The sequence below is a fragment of the Hevea brasiliensis genome, chromosome 9 (genome assembly GCF_030052815.1).
Source record: "Hevea brasiliensis isolate MT/VB/25A 57/8 chromosome 9, ASM3005281v1, whole genome shotgun sequence".
Taxonomy (NCBI): domain Eukaryota; kingdom Viridiplantae; phylum Streptophyta; class Magnoliopsida; order Malpighiales; family Euphorbiaceae; genus Hevea; species Hevea brasiliensis.
In genome coordinates, this window is record NC_079501.1 from 5,038,807 (window position 1) to 5,060,041 (window position 21,235).

At 34.5% G+C, this 21,235-nt stretch overlaps 4 protein-coding genes across 7 annotated transcripts; 1 reads left to right on the plus strand and 3 right to left on the minus strand.

Annotated features, from left to right (window-relative positions):
- Window positions 1-619: 619 nt before the first annotated feature.
- LOC110653372 (putative expansin-A17) lies at window positions 620-1,844 on the plus strand. The gene is made up of 3 exons (XM_021808969.2): window positions 620-871; window positions 1,001-1,322; window positions 1,446-1,844. Exons 1-3 carry the CDS (start codon window positions 745-747, stop codon window positions 1,762-1,764), a joined length of 768 nt encoding a protein of 255 aa, XP_021664661.2. The 5' UTR covers window positions 620-744; the 3' UTR covers window positions 1,765-1,844.
- Window positions 1,845-2,346: 502 nt separating this feature from the next.
- LOC110653371 (germin-like protein subfamily 2 member 4) lies at window positions 2,347-3,390 on the minus strand. Its single transcript, XM_021808968.2, has 2 exons — window positions 3,152-3,390; window positions 2,347-3,057 (listed from the first exon to the last, which is right to left on the minus strand). Exons 1-2 carry the CDS (start codon window positions 3,258-3,260, stop codon window positions 2,510-2,512), a joined length of 657 nt encoding a protein of 218 aa, XP_021664660.2. The 5' UTR covers window positions 3,261-3,390; the 3' UTR covers window positions 2,347-2,509.
- Window positions 3,391-5,057: 1,667 nt separating this feature from the next.
- Window positions 5,058-11,065, minus strand: LOC110653373 (protein phosphatase 2C 32). The gene is made up of 4 exons (XM_021808970.2): window positions 7,962-11,065; window positions 7,002-7,115; window positions 5,787-6,051; window positions 5,058-5,389 (listed from the first exon to the last, which is right to left on the minus strand). The coding sequence occupies exons 1-4, from the start codon at window positions 10,194-10,196 to the stop codon at window positions 5,274-5,276; spliced, it is 2,730 nt and encodes a 909-aa protein (XP_021664662.2). The 5' UTR covers window positions 10,197-11,065; the 3' UTR covers window positions 5,058-5,273.
- A 4,772-nt stretch (window positions 11,066-15,837) lies between these two features.
- LOC110653374 (uncharacterized) lies at window positions 15,838-20,256 on the minus strand. Of its 4 annotated transcripts, none has more exons than XM_058152545.1 (4): window positions 19,813-20,256; window positions 17,977-18,173; window positions 17,661-17,864; window positions 15,838-16,310 (listed from the first exon to the last, which is right to left on the minus strand). In XM_058152545.1, the coding sequence occupies exons 1-4, from the start codon at window positions 19,820-19,822 to the stop codon at window positions 16,104-16,106; spliced, it is 618 nt and encodes a 205-aa protein (XP_058008528.1). In that variant the 5' UTR covers window positions 19,823-20,256; the 3' UTR covers window positions 15,838-16,103. The 4 variants fall into 4 exon arrangements, with proteins under 4 accessions (XP_058008528.1, XP_021664665.2, XP_021664663.2 ...); XM_021808973.2 differs by lacking the exon at window positions 19,813-20,256 and adding an exon at window positions 18,419-19,773 and having other exon boundaries at window positions 17,977-18,277; XM_021808971.2 differs by lacking the exon at window positions 19,813-20,256 and having other exon boundaries at window positions 17,977-19,773.
- Between the last annotated feature and the right edge of the window lie 979 nt (window positions 20,257-21,235).

A 21,235-nucleotide genomic window follows, 5' to 3' on the forward strand; every position in this document is an offset into this window, starting at 1 on the left:
TATATCCTATATAAAGAGATGATATCATATATTAAGGTATGTTATTTTTCCCTAATCAATCTAATACACTATTATCTAATATCATCTCTAATTTAAACATCGAAGGGTCCTCACTGGGTCCATACTCACAAGGGATTTTCGTAGACTGCAGCACATATATATATATATATATATATATATATATATATATATATAAGCAAAATATTATATATTGACTAATATCTTTTGAGTTAATTTTATTATGAAATTTAGTGTGGCTACAAATTTGGATTATTTTTATTTGTAAAATCACTTAAATTCAATTTTATTTCAATAATATCTTTTTTAATATATAGTTATGACTATTGGCTTTGATATGATATGTTAAAAAGGTCACTAAATGAAATATCCCACACTTGTGGGTGCTAGAAAGAGTTTGATACAAAAATTTCCTTCTTGTGGTGAAGTAACTTTACCGTTTTTTTTTTTTTTACCAGTTTCTTTACAATACAACGGATTTCAGGATATTTGACCTGGAATATTTTAATCGTCAAGGATTACGGACTGCACTTAACAAAAATAATTGCAATTATAATTGCAGTCATAATTTTATATTGAATGAAAGTATTTTATTAGCAGACGTGACATTAGCAGTAACCATAAATAGCCGAGGAGTCTGCCGTTTATTGACATCAAGCCCGCAGCTCTATTCTTCTTCATCTGAGGAAAGACACAGTTCGCCATTTATTTTGAGAAGAAGACAGAATGGTAATGATGCTTTTTATGTTCCTATTGCTGGGGCTATTTCCCACAAAACAATATGTAGCATCAGCCGTTTGGCTGCAAGCTCATGCAACTTTCTATGGTGGAAGTGACGGTTCCGGTACAATGGGTAAGTGTCCATTTCCCATCTTTTGATTGGTACAGATATATTTATATTCTGCTTAATTTCCATGCAAGCATTAACTAGCTAACGTTTGTGACAATTCCATATATGTGCTGAGTGTTTGACCTCTCATAGGCGGTGCCTGTGGATATGGAAATCTCTACACCGATGGCTATGGATTCAAAAGTGCTGCACTGAGCACAGCCCTATTCAACGATGGCAAGTCATGTGGTGGCTGCTATCAGATTGTCTGCGACGCCACTCAGGTTCCTCAATGGTGCCTTAAGGGTTCATCAATTACGATTACTGCTACAAACTTCTGTCCACCAAATTATAATCTCCCTAGTGACAATGGAGGGTGGTGCAACCCCCCACGACCACACTTCGACATGTCGCAACCTGCCTTCGAGACTATCGCAAAGTATAGTGCTGGCATTGTCCCTGTTTTCTACAGAAAGTATGTTCTCAATCCTCATGAGTAATCCATAATCTTAACATTTATAAGAAACTTTTCAGGATATGATCATTACATGAATGTTGTTAAAAAAAATGAATAACAACTTCTGTTTTGGTGTATCAGGGTGAGATGCACGAGAAGTGGGGGCATAAGATTTACCATCAATGGAAATAACTACTTTGAGCTGGTGCTTATATCAAACGTAGGAGGAGCAGGAGAGATCTCCAATGTGTGGATCAAAGGATCCGAATCCAACCAATGGGAAGCCATGTCAAGGAATTGGGGCGCCAATTGGCAGAGCCTAAGCTATCTGAATGGCCAGAGCTTGTCCTTTAAAGTCCAAGCAAGCGACGGAAGTACCCGCACTGCTCTGAACTTGGTTCCTTCCAACTGGGTGTTTGGCCAATCCTTCAAAAGCAATGTTCAATTCCAGAATTCATAGGTGTTTCAGAAGTTTCTTATTGTCCCTTTTCAACCTGTCTCTTCGTTTGTGTTTATTTCACCACTTCTGTATTGATTGATTACTTGGGTTGCGGCTTAGCATTGTGCAAAGTAGCTGGCCAAGTATATGAAAATTAATTACATATGTGAACTAATAAAAAAAAAAAAAGAGACTCCTAATACTGCCTACTCGAGCAGCGTAAAGATAACTAGATAGATCCTTTGTTTGAGTTTGGTAATATAATATCGGGTATTACAAAATCGACCCAGAAAAAAAAAAGGATAGAAACTCCGACTTCTTTCTTTCGGAAATTCTCTTGAGAGCTTTCTTCAGAAATTATCCTTTCACAACATGAATCTCGTGTATATAATCAGAAAGGTATAAGTTGCAATCGGCATTTCATGGAGAAGAAGAAAAAGAAAAATGTTGCAGAGTGCCACCGTCAATGGTACACCTAACCTTCCAAAAAAAAAATGAAATATGCTACAATGCTCGTAACTTGTAAGCAAAACAGAATCCACTGGCCATCTACCGGTACCCTGCAGGCTGCAGCTACTGGTAGACGTGATGATATGTACATAATTTTTTGAAGAATTATTTCACTTTATTATGAGATGATTACAAGTATCCGTTTATATTCAATTCCGTTATTGAGTTGATAAAGAAACATAAAAATCTGTATGTCCGCTTACATAAATTCAATACTATTAGGCATGAAAATTTTTGCAAGAAAGGAATAAAATCATCAGGACTTCTTGGGGGCAAGCTTGGATTTGATCTTTTCAATCTCCTTGGTACCAACTTGGAAAGCTTTAGTTAAAACATTGTCTGGCACTGCTGGAGTTGATGTAAACAATGTCAAGGCAATGGATTGGGTTCCAGGCAACTGACTATTGAAAGCTGAAATCACTGAGGCTGCCTTGTCACCATTATTCTTCTGGAAGTGAACCAGACCTCTAGGGAACACAAAGATTTCTCCTTTTTTTACAGTTTTAGAAATCAGCTTGTTGGCAGTGGTGATGAATCCTACGTCCAATTCCCCTTCAAGCACAAAGATAATTTCGGTGGCGCGTGGGTGCGTGTGTGGTGGGTTCAGACCATCAGGAGCATAGTCAATGCGGGCCAGCGACACTCCTAGAGTGTTGAGGCCTGGAATTTTCTCAACATTAGCGCCTGTAACTAGTGATCCCACTGAACTGTTGACAACTCCTGGCTTTGCTATACCGGCAAAGAAAAAATCAGCTTCTGAAATATTTGCCTCAGCCTTGCACGGAAATCCATTCAATTTAACACCTGCAAAAACATGGCAACTCCTTCAAAATCTGTATTTGTTTACATATACAAAACACCGATATCAAAAAAAAGACCCCAATATATATATAAAAACCTGAAGATTTATCAGCCACGCATAGATCTTGAAGCATGTCAGGATCATAAGCAAGGGTTGTAGAGATGGAAGCAAAGAAGAATAAATATGTGAAAAGAGCTGCTGCCATGCTTGTTGAAAAGAGAAGTACGGCTAGTAAGGAGACAGGAAAAAGTCTATGACATAAAGGAACAGAAGAAAAGTTGTGGTCTGGATAGGGAAGGAATAGCTCTGCTTCGCATTATATAGTTCGTCCATGAAATGAGAATGATTATAGACATGGTTGGTTAGAAAGAGACAGATGTGATATTAAAGCATGGAAAAGAGATATGCTCAACTTATATACAAAGCAATAGAATTAATCAATTAATGTAATAATAATAATAATAATAATAATCAAATTTATTAAAATTATATTTAGTAAGACGTAATTAAATATAGCATTTCAATAAAATATTTAATTCTAAGGAGGTAAGTGACAATTGGCAAAAGGCAGAGAGATGGAAACATAAAAGTTTGGTGCATCAGACGGCCAAAAGAGCATTAAAAACAAAAAAATCCACCTAACCGGAGCACGTAAAAATGGGTCCTCCTCCAGAAAGGACATCTCTACCACCACATTTTGGTTGAACAATTTATCGTGGCTGGAAACTCATAAAAATTAAAAAGGGTTGGTAAACCAGAGACTGTAGCAGTAGTTGAAAGGTCCTGTCTATGAGTTATCTGTTTCTCTCTGTGTGTGTTCTATTCTCAGCTTACAGGTACAGCAGGACTCCTTCAAGTTAATAAAGGAGGCAGTTTCTTGTCTCTTTTCTTGGAAAAGATAGAAGTATGATTAAAGGAAAAGCAGAAAATTGCAGTGTATGTTAGCCATGAAATTGTTGGTGGGGAAAGTGTCTTTCGTAAAACTACCTGACCCCAAGAAGCCATCAAACGAATTTAGATAATAACAACTCTAAAATATATATGTGCGTGCGTGTGTGTTGAAGACTCATTTTATCACGAAATGTGGGCCTGAAATTTTGATTTGAAGGGTGTTAGGTTTTAGAACTGTGTCAGCGGTGGTAGGATAAAGTCGCCAGAAATCTTGGCTCATGCATTTGCTTAATGAATATTAACCATCTCGAAGAACAACCGAAACATTGTAGTAAAACTTCGGAATTTTTTTAATACGTCACCACTTACAAACTATCATAAATCTGCCGACTCAGAACTTCAAACCTTGTTTCTCTTCTAGAGTAATATATATATATATATATATTTTTTATTTTATAAATAAATTTAAAAATAAATAATTAATTATTTAATAAAACAATTTAAAAATAATTTTTAAACCATTTATATTTTTTAAAAAAATATTTAAAAGTAATTTAATTTATTAAAATAATATATATTATATAATTAAATGTTATAATTATTAAAATTAATATTGATATTTTTAAAAATTATTAACATAATATAACCTTTTATTTTATTAAATAATAATTTTAAAATAAATAAATAAAACATACCTATAACTTTTGATTTATCTTGAATAATTCTTTTAATTTATAAATTAAACTAAACAATTTTTTATTTAAAAATAAATTTAACTCATTTATAAGTTAAACTAATAACAAAGTAGAAGGCCTAAGTTGAACAAGAATGTGCACACCCACTTTACCGCTCGAGGAAATAGCGGAGCTTATAGCATATTCCAGATTTTAATTTAATTCTCTTGGGGACATGATGTTGCAGATTCAAAGCCTTGAAACCTGGGGTTGATGAATCTACATTAACATTTAGATTCGCTTTTTTAAAAAATAAAATTAGGGTTGTGGGGGGGGGGGGGGGGGGGGGGGGGCAAGGGGGGTATGGGGGTGGGAAGGGGGCGAATCTTGCCTATAAACCAAGCATCCTCTCTCTACTCAGTAATGGAAGGCAGATGTAGATGCAAAACTTTGACCCCCAGGGGAATGAACATTCAAAGGGAAAGACGGGATGGCAAAATAACTTTTTGATTAACATCTTACCATCCCAAGTTAAAAAAGGGAAAAAAAATTGTCAAGAATGCCATGGCTGATTCTAAATCTGGAATGCATAGATGATTCCCCTTGCTTCGAAATGGTTACATTGTGAAGGCAATATGCACATGAGAAAACAATTATCCTGATGATCTCCAGATCCTTCCCTCCAGAGAAACAACCATGACAGAGACATCGTCATGATATTTACGCCGATCTCCATTAGGAATGTCAAGCAGTTCGTGAAAATCCATTCCTGCAACAACCAATGTGAAGCCATAAAAAATTACTGAGTTCAATTACTGAAAGGGATAGTAGTCATTCCCGAACTAGAAAGTGTGAAGATACAAAAGAAGTTAAAATAGCATGTAATTCTACAGTGAAAATCTATTTTGGCTTTTTAGCAAAATTATGCAGCCATCTCATGAACCAACTATATCAGTGATAATTTAGTCATTGAAAAGAAATTTACGGCAAACTCATCACAGGGAAGATGAGAGCTTTGGTTAATACAAATTGTTACAGCTGCCCAATCTATGATGCCTAAAGTCAGTATGCTCTACCACTGTCCTCTCATCATAATTTTTCTTTTCCAATCAATTTCATCCCTCAACAATTGATACTGAAAAGAATGGGAAATTTACTCCACTAACCATTCTTTTTGGCAGCACGGAAGAGAAGCTCTGCAATGAGATATTGCGCAGGATCACCTTCAGGTACATTTTCCATGAACCACGTGACATGGGCAACTACATCTTCATTGCTGAAGTACTGGTAAAGCCCATCAGAGGAAAGAACCAAGAATCGATCACTTGAGGAAAGTCGATGGTGAACGACAGAAGGAATGCAGCTAACATATGGATTAGTTCCCACATAATTGATCCGAAAAATCTCTAAAAGAGCTTCATTACAAGTTGGCTGCAACCGACAAGTTAAATCAACACAGTTTGATCAAATCTAGATCAATCCAACAACAAAAAGTAAAATAATTAATTAACTTAATTTGGACAAATGCATTAAAGATGTCCCATTTCATGTATCAAATGAGCCAAATAGAAGTTATATGTAAGAGGTATTTCTTTAACTTAAAACATCAATAGTTGCCCACGTTGTTGAATATAGAACCCCAATTTGGGCCATAACTAGATGACATGAAGACATTCTCTATCAGATAAGGGAACAGTACCGATATGTAAAATATATCACAGAATTCGCAATCATACAGGCCACTAGTGTTGGGAAAAATTCACAAACTGCACAGATTTTACTTTCCATCAAGCAATATCCCATAAAATTGCACTTAAATCAGTTTCCACCAAAAGAAACTACAAATATCTTCTCAGACACTCGTTAAGTATTGTGTCTCACTCTTCCCTTTATACTGCCTGACTTCAACAGCAATTAATCTCTGGATATGTAGCTAGTTTATTGCCCAATACTATATTTATATAATATATGTTTATTACTCCATTCATCAGCAATAAGGAATGAATTACAATGGAGGAGGGAGCAAGTCAAAGCTTAAGTCAAGGTTGATATTAGTTGGTTGGCTGCATAAAAGGAAGTCAGTTAGCAAAGTTGCTAACAAGTTAGTTGTGTGAGTGTGTTGGGCAGGTAATACAAAAGGAGGAGCTGGATTGTAACAATTCATTGTGAATGAAAATATCAGAAATTCCCGAATTCATTGTTGTTGTTGTTGTTGTTGTGTCTTTATTAAAAATTATCTATTTCACAAATTTATTTAAAATAATTGAAATATGAAAATAAATTACAGCAATCTCGTTGCCAAGATTTTTTTGATAGCTCAAAGTACATTGGAAAACACAGAGGAAAGTAGATCAAACATCAAAATAACAAGATTTACCAACCTTCTTCAGAAATCCAGCACCAAATGCTCTGGTTACTTTTAACTGCCCCTTCACTCGATCTTTCAAAATGACTTGGTTGTCATCAGGATGTTCTGCCTTTACTCTAAACACTTCCTGTAGCAAGCAAACACGATTCAAAGTTATTTTCCAATTATAGCAACATTGAACCAGAATTCTGCATTAAACTCTACAAGTCTAGGCAAATTTAGTTCCATAAAATCCCCAAGTAATTCTACCTAAAGCCAAAATAGCTTAAAAATCCATGGGCAACTGATTATTAGAAGTTTATCTTAATCATATACATTTTCTTGCATCTACAGTGTGGAGTATGCAGTGCCACCATAGATGCAATGCCATTATATATATATATATATATATATATATATATATATATATATATATATATATATATATATATATATATATATATCCTAACATGTAAAACCATGAATTATGTGAGGATGCTATCCAGTTTATAAACAAAAATACAAAATCAATAACTGCTGAAAATTTTCAGGATCATTCTAACCAGATAAAGCAATTATACAATCTAAAACAACTTGGATATGAATTAAAAAGGAAGTTTAAACTTTTATGAAACTATAAAAGCACAAATATATCTATAAGAAATCCCTTTTTCTTTAATCGAAGATAGAATTCATTGACAAGAAATCCATTACAACATGCTCATATTAAATTCAAACATCACCTCACATGTCATATGCATACAAGAAGGACATTAAACACAAGCATGGAGCAAATGAAGTCAATGAAAGTATTATTGTTTTCTCATAACAACTGAATTGCAACGTTGTTCACAAGCTGGACCAGAAATATATGTTCAAGTAGAAACATTCATTTTTGTAGTTTAAAAAGACATTGTTAGTGGATTGATAGAAATAAAGCAAAATCATAGAAAGGTCATGATAATAACTGGATTGAAACTTTCAAGTAGCACACCTGTTCAATACTCGTGCTGTGATCTGTGGAAAGTTGAACTGCCCTCATCTTCAATCTGCAAATAGAGATCTCTCTATTTTTGTTGATCATATTAACCTGACTATTTTGATTATGCATTGGGGACTCCTCAGAAATTCTGTCCAGCTCCATGCGTACTAATGACTCTCTGGATCTGTTCCTGTGCCTTATGTCATCCTTGGCTAAACTTGGATTTGGATGGCGATCATTCGGCCTCTCCTGTGCCAAGATTGCTCGGCTATCCCCAAGGTTCATAACATACACATCTTGATCCTTCATTAACATCACAAGAACACAAGATCCCATCAAAGCAAGCTCTGCATTTTTATCAAGGGTCCTTTCCACCATCTGCATATATGCCTCTTCAGTGCGTTCAAGTGCTTGAGACATTGCTCTTAAAACTGCATCATGATCAACAACTCCTGATTTACATCTCCTGATAGGTCTGGGAGGTTCTACAACTCTCTCATCAGCACAGATCTCCTCTCTATGCCAATCATAACTCCAAGGAAAGAGTTTCTTACGCAAGGACTTCTGCTTCCTATACATTTTTCTGATCTTTGAACTAATAATAGACTTTCTCGTATTCTGTCGTTGCATTGAAACAGAATGATCAGTTGCTATTTCTGGATTACTAGATTCAAACCCATTCTCTCCATCCTCTCCAGATGTCGAGGGATCTTCAACTTGTTGAATAGAACCATCCCCATTGCCATTGTTCAATGTACAAGATCTTTGCTGTTCTTGTAAAGTCAGTCTGGAATCCATAGGATCTGAACTTGACTGACAACTCCACATATTACTCTGTTCACTTTCAACCAGTGACGTTGAAACAGAACCTAGCTCATAGCACGCTTCCATTTGTAGCAGCTCATACAGTCGCATACTTTTCCTTCCTTGGCCAGTCAAGTTGGCAGTTGGAACAGAAGCAGAAACAAAGCCTGTGATGCTAGGCTTTTTACAATTAGATGATTGCTGTTGACTGCTACTAACATCATCATCACGTTCCTCTACTATTTCACAATTCGAAGATTGATCCCTGAAAACTACTGGATTGCATGATTCTTCTAAACCATGAGAAGTTACTTGACTCAAATTTGGCTGGTTTTCCTTCCCACACTCGGAACCAGCCTCAGCATTTATGCACTTGGAAAGTTCAGGTTCTATTGGACCATTTACAGATTTATCTTCATAATCCCATAGCACCCCTTCTAATTCCTTATCTATAGCTCTATAAAGATGGCTCATGAGAAAATCCGGTGCATCTGGACCACTAAAGCCATCATATATCCCAATAAACAACCATCCTTGCTCTTCAGAAAGCACAACATGAATCCTATCCTCACCGGCCTTCCCATGGGCCCATTGCAAGTTATGACTATTCACATACTCCCCTTCTGATGATCCTCCTTCGAGATTTTGTGAAGCTTCTGGTCGAAGCTTTGACTCCTTAACATGCCAGGCCAATTGGACCACTGGATGCAAGAAAAACCTCTGCATCCAACCTGCCCCAATTGAATGTTTTGAGAATGTCCGAGATAGTGTATTTTTCATTGGTCCACTCACCCTTCTCACTAGGCGCTGAAAGCGGGGTTTTCTATGACCACGTGCAAGGGGAGCAGAAAAGTTGGATTTGTCAGCAGCATCAAGAGGACCGGACATTACCCCCTTCTCAATTGGTCCAGATATAAAACCACTGCCCCTGTCCAAAGGACCAGAAGCAAAACCTCTTTCAAGGGGCCCAGACATAAATCCATTCAGAGGTCCAGAGCCACGAGGCACTGGCTGCAAAGGGATAGCAGCAAATGAGGAGGTGCTCTCAAATGATGCAGCAGGCTCTTGCATGTCACTAGCAAACAATGCACTCTGATTTCCAGTCCTAGCAGTTGAAACATTGGCGCTAACTGATGCCCCCGATATGGTCTTAAATGTAGTTTCAGGGAAAGTCTTGTTTGGCCTATGTAAACCAGAGGGATCATCTATTGTCTCGTGTCTGAATGACCCACTTAAAGTTTCCGAATCTAGGGTGCTAGAATCAACTGTAAACCTCTCAGAGTTTGAAGGAGTAATGGCAGGAGAGTCAAAAATCGATGGCCTAACATAACAAAACGAATGGCCTAATCCCTCATCCAGCGGCTCCAAAAATTCTAAATCAACACCATTTTTGCCATTAAACGGCACAAAACAACCCACAACACGAGAAGTGCCGTTACCCATTTTGCAAACATATACCTCACGAAAAAGAGATACAGGACCTCTGTTACGGAGGGCTTATCTCACTTTGCACCATAAGGATATAGAAAATGAAAAAAAATTAAACAAAATCTCAAAAACCCATTAAAAACCCCAACCACCTTATAACTTTTCAAGTAACTATACATCATCAAATTCTCATGCTCCAAGCATTAAAACCCAGAACCCCCGATGTAAAACGAACTACACCCCGTTTATATTTAAAGCAGCAAAAACTTCCAGCTTAGCTATTCAGCCAGAGTAACAGAACCGATGCTATCAGCAATTAAAATTGAAGGGAAAAAAAAAAGAACTATGCAGAGCTAAAGTAATAGTTGTGTAGCATAAAATGTGATGATCTGACCTTGAGAAGGAGTGTTAAAGAGGGAATAAAGCAGTGGATCAAGCACAGCAGCAAACAGATCTAAGAGACAGTCTAAAAGGTAAAGTTACTGGAACACATCAGATACGAACAAAGACACAAAACCCATTTTGATTTTTTTTCCTTTGTGGAATCTGACAAAGTCCCCAAATATAAAACACGACGCAGATTGATTTGAACCCATGCGATTAAATCATGCGCACGCTTCGAACTGCTCAAAACCCGTCCAACACCACAAAGATTAAACCCAAAAAAACAAACAAGAAGAGAGGGAAAAGCCCAGAATAGGTTTTCTGGAGAGACTGGAGAAGCAAGAAATAGAGGGAAAACAGGGACGAGAGGAAGAGAGGAAGTGTTGGTAGTTGTTTTAGACCTTTTATTGAGTGACAATAAAAATTTAAAAATAAATTAAAGCAATTTACTGAGAACCCTGATATTTGCGAGCATTTTATTCCTATCTTTTAATAATTAAATTGAATCATTTTTATTTTTTAACTCTCTCTCTCTCCCTCGGTTGACTAAAATCAACTCAAATATATATAAAACAAGCCTAAATAGAAAATTTAAAAAAAATCAACTAATCGCAAATCTCACCCAAAATTAACACACCATAATAAAAAATCATCAACATAACATACAATCAAAATATCTTTTACAGGAAACAACCAATGTTAAGCATAAATTAAAAAAAAAATTAATAATCTAAATAAAACTCACGATGAAATCTCTAATTTCAAAACTTTACAAATGAAAAAAAGAGAAAAATAATAATAAGCAGTAGAGAAAGAAAGCAAAGGTAAAGATGTGTAGCTCATAGTAATACATTGATAGATTATGATGACGAGTGATGGTGACTCATGACAAAGGGAGAGAGGGAGTTACATATCACAAATGCAGGGGAATTAAAGTTGGTAGCATCACTAATTCATCCTCAAGCAAGACAAGCTCCTATAGTTCAATTTGGAGGTGGAGGGTGGGTTGCAATATCTAAGAACAAAGGGAACAATGTCCTTAACGGTGGAGGTTCCCTTGAGCCTTGAGGGCAATGATGACTTTTTCAAAAGGAGATGGAGAGTGAGTGAGGGATTGAGGGTAAAGAGGTCGAAGGTGGGTGAAGTTCGGAAGCTGAGATTGGTCATCAATGATCTTGACAAAGCCAATGGAAAGGAGAGGCAATGGAAGTTGGGGGAAGCTTGTTGAGCGAATCGCTCGAAAAGGAGGTGGACTAAGTTGTATTTGGTGTGAATGTGATGATGGTGAATCAAATTCGAGTTCACCAAGAGGGGTCTCTATCTTGGGCTTTTCAGGTGGTTTGGGGCTGTAAATAAAAAAAAAATTAAATTAAAATAAATTAAATTTTAATTAAAATTAAAAGGTTGAAGTGGTTAATTATAGAGAGATTTGATTTGTAAAAAGTAATTGAAATAAAATTTAATTTGCTCCAGTATTTGTTAGGAGACTTAATTTAATTTATTTTTAATTTTTAATATAATTTAATTCATAAATTTTGATTTATGTTTAAATTAATCTAATTGATTAATAGATGTTATTTTTTAATATTTAATATTTTATTTTTTTTAATATTAAAATATTAATTTTATATTATATAATTAATTCAATAAAAAATAAAAAATTTATTTTTATTATTCAACATTATTAATTAAACTGAAAATATAAAAAAATTATATTTTAATATAATTAATTAAAATTTATTATTATAATTAATTTTAATTATTTAAATTAAAAAATATTATTTTTACATTTTCATGTTTTAATTTAAAATTAGAAAATTATAATTAAATAAAACTAAAAATATAAAAATATTATTTTTTAATTTCCATATTATTAACTAATATTAAAAAGTAAAATATAAAAATAAATAATTATAGTTAATTAATTAAGTAATTAATATTAAAAATAATTAACTTAAAAAATATTTAAAAAATTAGAATTAAAGTGATAAAAGAGTTATACTTTCCTAAATTAAAGCTAAATTATATATAAACTAAAATTTTTAAATTAAATTAAATTAAAAATTAAAAATTAACTAAATTAGATATTTTCAATAAATATAGCGGCAAATTAAATTTTATTTCAAAAATAATTTATTTTTAGTTTTATTGTAAATGATTGGTGTGTTTGGCAGTCATCAACATCATCATGCAGCCTCATCAACAAAATTGGATGCGTGGGGTTAAATGGGACCACCTTTTTTTTCAATTTCGACCCTTGATATATACCACCATCACCGTTATTATCATCATTTACTATAAAATAAAAAAAAAATAAAGATTAAATATTACTAATATAAATTTTAATTTCTAAAGAAAAAAATGATAAACTTAACCTTCTCAATACTAACATTTAATCATTAAAAATGAATAAATGTTAATTATATCAAAAATTAATAAATTTTTTAAATATTTAAATAAAATTAAAAATTATAAAAATAATAATTAATTTCCTACACATAGAGAGACATTTGTTATTGAACGAATTTAATTATTATTCCATAGTTGAATGGTATAGCAAGACACATCAATGACTCACTCATTGATTGGATCGGAAGATTTGACAATCACATTATATATATATATATATATATATATATATATATATATATATATATATATATATTTTCCTTTATAAGTAAATGAAAAAAAAAATTTTTTTGATAGGTGGAATTTTCAGGTACCGAAATAAGGGTGGGGTGGTGGAGCACCTTGTGTAATTCTTCAACTTAAATGCCTTATCAAGGTAAGCATCTTGGACATTGACATTATAAAAGTATTAATGAAGATTTTTTATTTTTCAAATTTTGATTTATTATGAAATTAAAATATAATATATATATATATATATATATAAATTTATTTATTAAATATATAAATTTTATATATTTATATTTTAAATATAAAATAAATTATGTCTAATCAATAATTTCTTAAATAGGAAATTATGAATGGATAATAATACAAATTTGAATTTTGTGTACTAGTGTTTTGATAATGAAAGATACCTTCTACGCTTTACTTTAACAAATCAAACAATCTTTTGATTGACATCCAAAACAAAATTTATCCATATGCTATGCACGTTTTTAATTTTATGATATTATTGTTGATAAAATCTATCATTCATCTGACTTCTTTGTCCATATGAGACAAGTCTATAAAAATAAATCTACCATTATTAGGCTACTGTTTCATGAATATGACTGCATTTACATAATCAAATTTTATATTCTTTTAATTCTTTTTAATTGGGTTGGAGTTTATATTATCATATATATATAAATTGTGCAGTCATACGCATGCATGCCTAACTTCAACAAAACGAGCACACTCCATAGGCACCAAATCCACTAGATGATGAGGTTGAGCGAGCTTTCTCGTCTCAGTTTGTTCTCTTTAGTCTTTTCAACGCTAAATTAATTAACATATGTATGTCTGTCACTACCATCAAAAAAGTTACTGTATTTCAGCACATCTTAACACACAGGAATTAAATAATCACAAGATTCATGACAATGCCTTTTGTTTTCTTATAAAAATTGGTTTAAGTGGGCATCTCCGACCAAAGTTTTTTTTTTTCTTTTAATAATCAGTATATATATTGAGAGATGATCATAAAATTGACACCTTGTGACTTGTAACGTAACTACATATCACTTTTGATAATTTAATAATCAGCAGATGGATGAATAGAGATGAGACATGGAGGACAATTACATCAAAGTGAAAATTATATTAAACATGTTGCATATATATTATATTAGAGTAAATCAACTTTCTTTCTCCAAATCCACTTATGGTTTTTAAGTTGATTATTACTTGTCAAAAGTTCTTAGGTGTTGACAATTATGTGCTTATAGATCATAATTACTTGTGAATCATGTCTAAATCTATATGTGTTTATATTTGTGGGTTTGCTCAATCTAACAAGTCCTTGCCGTCCATCGTGCAAAAGAGAAATAAATAAAGCCTATGGGTCACATATACTATCAAATAATTTAAAAAAATAATAATAATTAAAATTATTTACGTACTAATTTATCATTTCATATCACATAAATACATAGAATAATTGGATTATTCTAAAATTTTTCCTAAAGATGTGGATACCGAATCCAAGTGAGGGAGGAAACACAACCCATTTGACATTTTGACTTTTGTATCTAATGAATTTTGAAAAGAATAAAAGTCCAATGCAATTGTAAAAGAAAAGTCAAGTTTTTTTCAAATAGTTGTTGAACAATGATACGAATTTCCAATGCAAGACCTATCTCAACCAAGCTTCTTGCCTTGTAAATAATGTCAAATGATGTTCCCATTTAATTGCCAATTCCAGTGTGCCAGTAATTGAACAAGGCCAAGTCCCTGTCAAATTGGACCCACCAGGCCAATTGATTCGTTTAACATCCACCTTCTTCCCTTTCAGGCCGATGCCAAATTATTACCCCCAGTTCGTGCACCAGGTAACAAAGGAACTTTTTTTTTTTTTTTTTTTATTTGATCCGACCTCATATACTCTTTGCGGTTAATTGCTTATTCAATCGCCATAGATTGCGGTCTGTTAGATTTGCTTTCATAAAGTTTCACTTTCTTGTTTCCCTTTATGATATATACATATATTCTCTGCTTTACCATGGATTGGATGTTACATTAAGGACAGTGTGTTGAATTTTTTTGTCAATTTCGAAATTTGCCACCTATTACCTACCTAAGTCCTAACGAAAATTGCCAAGACAATGTGTTGAATTGTATTGTCAATTTCGAAATTTGAACTCCTTTTAACAACATAGACCTACAACACAGACAATGCACAAAGAATAGGTTAGGTTTCTTGATGATTTTCGTCTGTTTCAGATACCACTTTCCTGGACTAAATTAGGTTTGCTAGCAAATTCCTGTTTATTTGAGTGGCTTCTGTATCTATTTTGTCCTCCCTTCTATTAAATTTACCTATCTGCAGTTTTTTGAGACAAAACTAGGCAATGAAAATGCCCACTTGCTTATTGATACACAATCTAAGTGCAACTTTGAGTAGGCTCAGTGCAATTGCTTCTTGTGGTTGTGGGGTGGATCACTAGATCAGTAGATGTGCCTAAACCAAGTAGATTTTCACTTGTATGCCGTGGCAGGATAATCGTGCAGGGTTCCATCTAGTTAAGGAGGGGACACCATGATTATAAATTGCTAGGACATACTTAAAAAGGATAACTGTAGAACTAACCCACAAGGCTGCCTCAGCTCAAAAACATCACCATCACTATTCCTGAATCCCGCTAAATGAACTACAGATCATACAAGGTAGATGTATGTAATTTCACTCGGATTTTTCTTACATCTCCTGTTCTCTCATTGACAACGGGGCATTTGAGCCTAATATCACTAGAAATGACAAGAAAATTGCATTATTTGTTCTATCATAATTTACAAGATGAAATCATAAATGAAATACACCTGATACAGGTACACTGCATCAATTATTTGGTCAAGTAAATGACGCTATTGAGTATTCAGAGTGTTGTGAATCACTTTTTGTGCTTCTTCACGGATACATGAGAGGTTTGTCCGTATCCCCTTGCAGAGTCTGCCTTCAACTAGGTGAACAGGCAGCCATAACTTAGGCTTTACATCCACAAAATATGAAAGAGTTGTTTCAAATTCTTGAGCAAGTGAGAAATCACCGTCTTCGGGTCTTGGTTTATCGACCTGCATTACTCATCATAATTATGATCATCAGGCATAGCATTAAAGAACAATAAATCCCGCTCAAAGATATCAAGGCAAACCTCTTCAAAGATGTAACTTGATATCAATAGTTAACTAGTCATCAATAGTGGCCTTAGATTAGGCAAAACCCAGGGTTTTGAAGGAAGCAATGAAGGCAACATTACATCCACCTGCATGATGCTGGCCTGAATGCTTGAATTATTTTAATGTTTAAGGTAATGCACCTTCCACAGGTCAAATTTCCAAAAGAATAAAACACTTCATACTTGTCATGCTGGAGTTTCAACAAAGACATTTTACATGTAAGTAATGAGAGATTATTTCTTATATAAGTAAAAGTGGGATTTGAATGCATTAGTGATAAAGTAAGAATTAATTTGAGAATATTATGGTGAGAAGCCCTATTACGTGGCTCAGCCAATTGCAACAGAGCCCAGTAAAATGTTAAAATGAATATATATGGAGAGTGAACATATATACAAACAAGGCCAAAAAGAACATGGGCAAAGCAATGACCAGAAATGAATTATTGAAAATTGATAGCAGATACACATTCATAAGGCTGAATTGAAAAAAAAAAAATAATAAAGTTCTTATACCCAATAATTAAGAAACTAAGAACTTGAGTTGAGCAAGCAATAAGAAAAATATAAACTTAAGAACAAACTTTCACACTAAAAAAATCTGCTAATGTATTCATGATGTGCCCCATTCATGTAAACCATGCGTCTCGCTGGTGACAAAATTGTTTACTCTTCATCTAAAACATATTTTATTGTGGTTAAAACTTTGCCGACTGGGCAGAATCCTCTGATTGTATAATATGTTGGGGAGAACTCACCATGTGAAGGTCAGTATATGTGTCAGACAACAAACGTAAACCTAGAATCATTAGGCACGGGGTTTTGATGCATACATATTCCACTTTTCCACATTTCCTCATAACATGGGACTTTGGACTCCCACACATTCAAGCATGTCCAAATAAGATAGTAAATGATCTAAAAGTGTATGCCATATCCAGTATCTACAATAATCTTTTCATGGGAAGTAAGAAAATACAAGCCTATTTTTACAAGTATCATCGACAGCAAGCAAGGTAAATTGATATCATAATCAGCATTTTAAAATATGGTATCAAATTTCAAGCAAGTAAAGGGAGATTTTGCAATCCTATTGCTGCTTAATAATGCAAATTCAGAAGTCATCACTGGTAGAACAATTGTGATCTTATTAAATTTATATCTTGAGTTGTGGTCCAAGAAACCCGAAATTTTCAAACAAGATAGAAGTATAGTTTGTGCAATTCTATATACAACCAATTCTCACCTGTTCAATAGACCACTTTCCTTCGAAAAATTGGAAGTCACCTTCAGCCATCTTAAATTCAATATCCCGCTTTTTCCCAGAAGCAAAAGTCTCAATATCTTTCTCGAAACAATCCAAAATAGCTTTGGCATTAAATTTCAGCCCAAACGGCAAGTTTTGCTGTCCAATCTGATATAGAATGCAACGCCACAGATAAGTTCTGAACTATAAAGAAAATCCATTTGAAAATGATTATGCTTTCAGTTCAAGTCACAGAACAAACTGAAATTGAAGAGTTAATTGGGGGAAATTATTTATAGCAGGAACAAGAGAAAACCTGGTAAAGTCGAGCGAATTTGTCTTTCTTGTCAATTAATTTGCTAACGGCAAGACCAGGAATAAAATCAGCCAATTTCTCATAATCCGTCAGAATGTTCCAAATGGTATCCAAACTGGCGTTTACAGCAATCTTGGACCGAATTCTCCTGGAGTTAGTTCCAAGCTTCTTTATCTCAATAAAAATCCCATCCTCACCTACAAACGAGTAACCATCATCATCGTCGTAATATTCATTATCATCATCGTCGTAATATTCATCCAATGAATCAGGATCTGTGTTGGAACAGTGGGGGCTGGGCCTGGACTGAGAAAGAAGGTATATCAGAGATGCAGAAGAAGTAGTTTGCGAGCTAAGCTTGAGAAATTTAGAAGGAAAGAGTGAAGGGCTGGTGCTGGCAGTGGAAGCTTGAAGCAAGACACAAGGAAAAGAAGTATGGTACCTTGACACAGCAAAGACGCGCATTATCTCGCCCAGTGGGCAGCAGCTAATGCAGATAACAAATTAACAACCAAGCTTTGTGGGGAAACGCTATTTGGATGCCACAAAAGAGAGCAAATACTTCGGTTGGGCTGCTGGAAAAATTATTGGGCTTGGCGACCCACCAAACATGACATACATAGAAATAGAATGCGAAAATCTACCATTGTAGCCCATTAGCTTAATCTCCTGCCAGGGCCCAACAAATGGGCCTGCGAGTGGGAGTTTGTGCTAAAAATACATTCGATTCAAGACCACTCTATAGGACTCCTACTTGATTCGCCAAGTTAGTGAGGGCCTTCTTCTTCTTTTCTTTTCTTTTTTTTTCTCTTTTTTTTTTTTTTCTAAAGATAGAATTTCATTAACAGAGGAGAAACATGGGCTGAGCCGAAGTACATGAGCCAATATAAGACTCGAAGGCCTAAAAAAGCATAGCTCTATACTACCAACAGATCCTAGCCCCAGAGATCAAGTACAAACCCAGATCAAATAGTCCAAGGCCAAACCAACAAACCCAAGGCCCAAAGAACAAGTCCAATACTAGCCTGGGTCCTAAACCAAGAAAAGAACTAACCCGGCAAATAATGGGTTGCAGAAACCACTACCAAAGATCTACGTGAGGTACCACCAAGGTACCTCCACCGTACGAAAGACATACACGGCGAGGAAGGTAGCTAACTACCGAGCAGAGAATATGCAAAGACTTCAAAGATCTGAGTTCAATAAAGCTTAATACTATGACAATTCAGGGAGCCAAGGATCTAAAAGCAGGCCTAGAGAATAAAACGCATATATAGTCCACAACAATAAGCCTAAGGGTCACCTTCAAAGTTGAAACGGTAGGTACCATCATACGAAAGATCATCTCCTCTCATAGAGAAAAAACGTAGAAAACTGGCCTAAAGAAGGGAGAAGCCGAACGTCTCGTATCTCACCTAGAAATACCACGCGCCAAGGAGATCCAACCCACTACAGCCACAGCAATCAGAACACCAAACTAGAAAAACAAGCAAGAAATGACAAATACAAAGTAATACTCTCTCATTAAAGCTCAAACTGTCTTCAAACAAAATCAAAATCAAGTATCTACACCCACCCGATGATAGGAAAGTAACCCACAATCGAGCAGGAAGAGAAGCTCCCTTACCCTTACCGGGCAGGGGAAGCCGCTTTTAGGGCAAGGAAAATGCCCAAGGCACAGCAACCAAAGAACCAAAAACGAGAGATTCTGAACGTGAGTACTTGAATCTTTCAAACGTTAAGTTACTGAGAGCTTCATCCCCACATTTTCTGAGTATGCATCTACTCTATGAACATAGAAACTGTAAAAGAAAAAGATAAAATTGCAGCATATACCTGTGTCCATGGTAGGAAATTAAATAGGGATCAACAAGAATCAGAAAACTTCGAGATCCTAGTTGCTGCTCGCTTCTATCCACGCCCTCTTTCCCTCTGTCAGTCTGTTACTGACTGTATCTTGGTGTTTCAAGGCCTTGAGTTTATAGGGATTCGAGATTTGCTGAGGTATTCAAAATAAATTGCCAAAGCAGGTTAAACTTTACCAGGTTGACAACTTCTTCCATAAAACCGATAGTCATAGGGTAGATACTGTACGGACATCAATAAATTGCCAACCAGTCACTGCAACCCCAACCACAATATTTAGGAAATTGGGATTTGGCTCTACAGCATTGACTCACCCCATGCTTCGGTCTTTAACTTGGGTGTCGTGACATTTTTTTTTTTTCATGAGCATCGGTTGCAGGCTATTCGTTGGTGAGGTTTTTGGGCAGCCAGCTCCATATTGGAATTGACTACCTGTAAATGCAATGGCATTGGAAGATTTAGGCAAGAAATCCTTTGTTTCTTAAATTACTCAAAGCTTAGCCAGCTGAGTAGATATGGTAAATGTCATGTTTTTAAAATGAATAAATGTTAATTATATCAAAAATTAATAAATTTTTTAAATATTTAAATAAAATTAAAAATTATAATTAATTTCCTACACATAAGAGTTACAGAGATAAGAATGTTAAGGTGGATGAGTGGCCATACTAAACTAGATAAAGTCTGTAATGAGAGTATTAGAGAAAATGTAGGAGTGGTGCCAATTGAAGATAAGTTGAGAGAAGGGAGATTGAGGTGGTTTGGTCATGTGAAGCGTAAACATACGGAGGCTCCAGTTAGACAAGTGGAGCACATTAGGTTAGAGGATAGAAAGAAAAAAAGAGATACACCTAAATTGACTTGGAGGAGAGTAGTACAACATGACCTAGAAACATTTTATATTTCTGAGGATTTAACCCAAAATCGTTCAAAGTGTAGAAAGCGAATCCATATAGTCAATCTAAATTTTTAGGATAAAAGTTTAGTTGAGTTGAATTGAGTTGAGAGGGACATTTGTTACTGAACGAATTTAGTTAATATTCCTTGTTTGAATGGTATCACAAGACACATCAATGACTCAGTCATTGATTGGATCGTAAGATTTGACTACCACATTATATATATATATATTCTTTATAAGTAAATGAAATAAAAAATAATAAATAAATAAATTTGATAGGTGGAATTTTCAGGTACCGAAATAAGGGTGGGGTGGTGGAGCACCTTCTGTTATTCTTCAACTTAAATGCCTTATCAAGGTAAGCATCTTGGACATTGACATTATAAAAGTATTAATGAAGATTTTTTATTTTTCAAATTTTGATTTATTATGAAATTAAAATATAATATATATATATATATATTATTTATTAAATATATAATTTTTATATAT

Bases quoted from the DNA above. Each gene is read 5' to 3' on its own strand.
- LOC110653372 (XM_021808969.2), top strand. From the start codon at position 745: ATGGTAATGATGCTTTTTATGTTCCTATTGCTGGGGCTATTTCCCACA. The intron at 872-1,000 runs GTAAGTGTCCAT...GACCTCTCATAG, and splicing joins TGACGGTTCCGGTACAATGG to GCGGTGCCTGTGGATATGGA. The intron at 1,323-1,445 runs GTATGTTCTCAA...TTGGTGTATCAG, and splicing joins GTCCCTGTTTTCTACAGAAA to GGTGAGATGCACGAGAAGTG.
- LOC110653371 (XM_021808968.2), bottom strand. From the start codon at position 3,260: ATGGCAGCAGCTCTTTTCACATATTTATTCTTCTTTGCTTCCATCTCT. The intron at 3,058-3,151 runs GTTTTTATATAT...ATGTTTTTGCAG, and splicing joins CGTGGCTGATAAATCTTCAG to GTGTTAAATTGAATGGATTT.
- LOC110653373 (XM_021808970.2), bottom strand. From the start codon at position 10,196: ATGGGTAACGGCACTTCTCGTGTTGTGGGTTGTTTTGTGCCGTTTAAT. The intron at 6,052-7,001 runs GTTGGTAAATCT...TGTCGGTTGCAG, and splicing joins GTGCTGGATTTCTGAAGAAG to CCAACTTGTAATGAAGCTCT. The intron at 5,390-5,786 runs GTTAGTGGAGTA...TGGTTGTTGCAG, and splicing joins CCGTGCTGCCAAAAAGAATG to GAATGGATTTTCACGAACTG.
- LOC110653374 (XM_021808971.2), bottom strand. From the start codon at position 18,441: ATGCGCGTCTTTGCTGTGTCAAGGTACCATACTTCTTTTCCTTGTGTC. The intron at 17,865-17,976 runs GTTTTCTCTTGT...TTTTCTTTATAG, and splicing joins AATTCGCTCGACTTTACCAG to TTCAGAACTTATCTGTGGCG. The intron at 16,311-17,660 runs GTGAGAATTGGT...TGAGTAATGCAG, and splicing joins GAAAGTGGTCTATTGAACAG to GTCGATAAACCAAGACCCGA.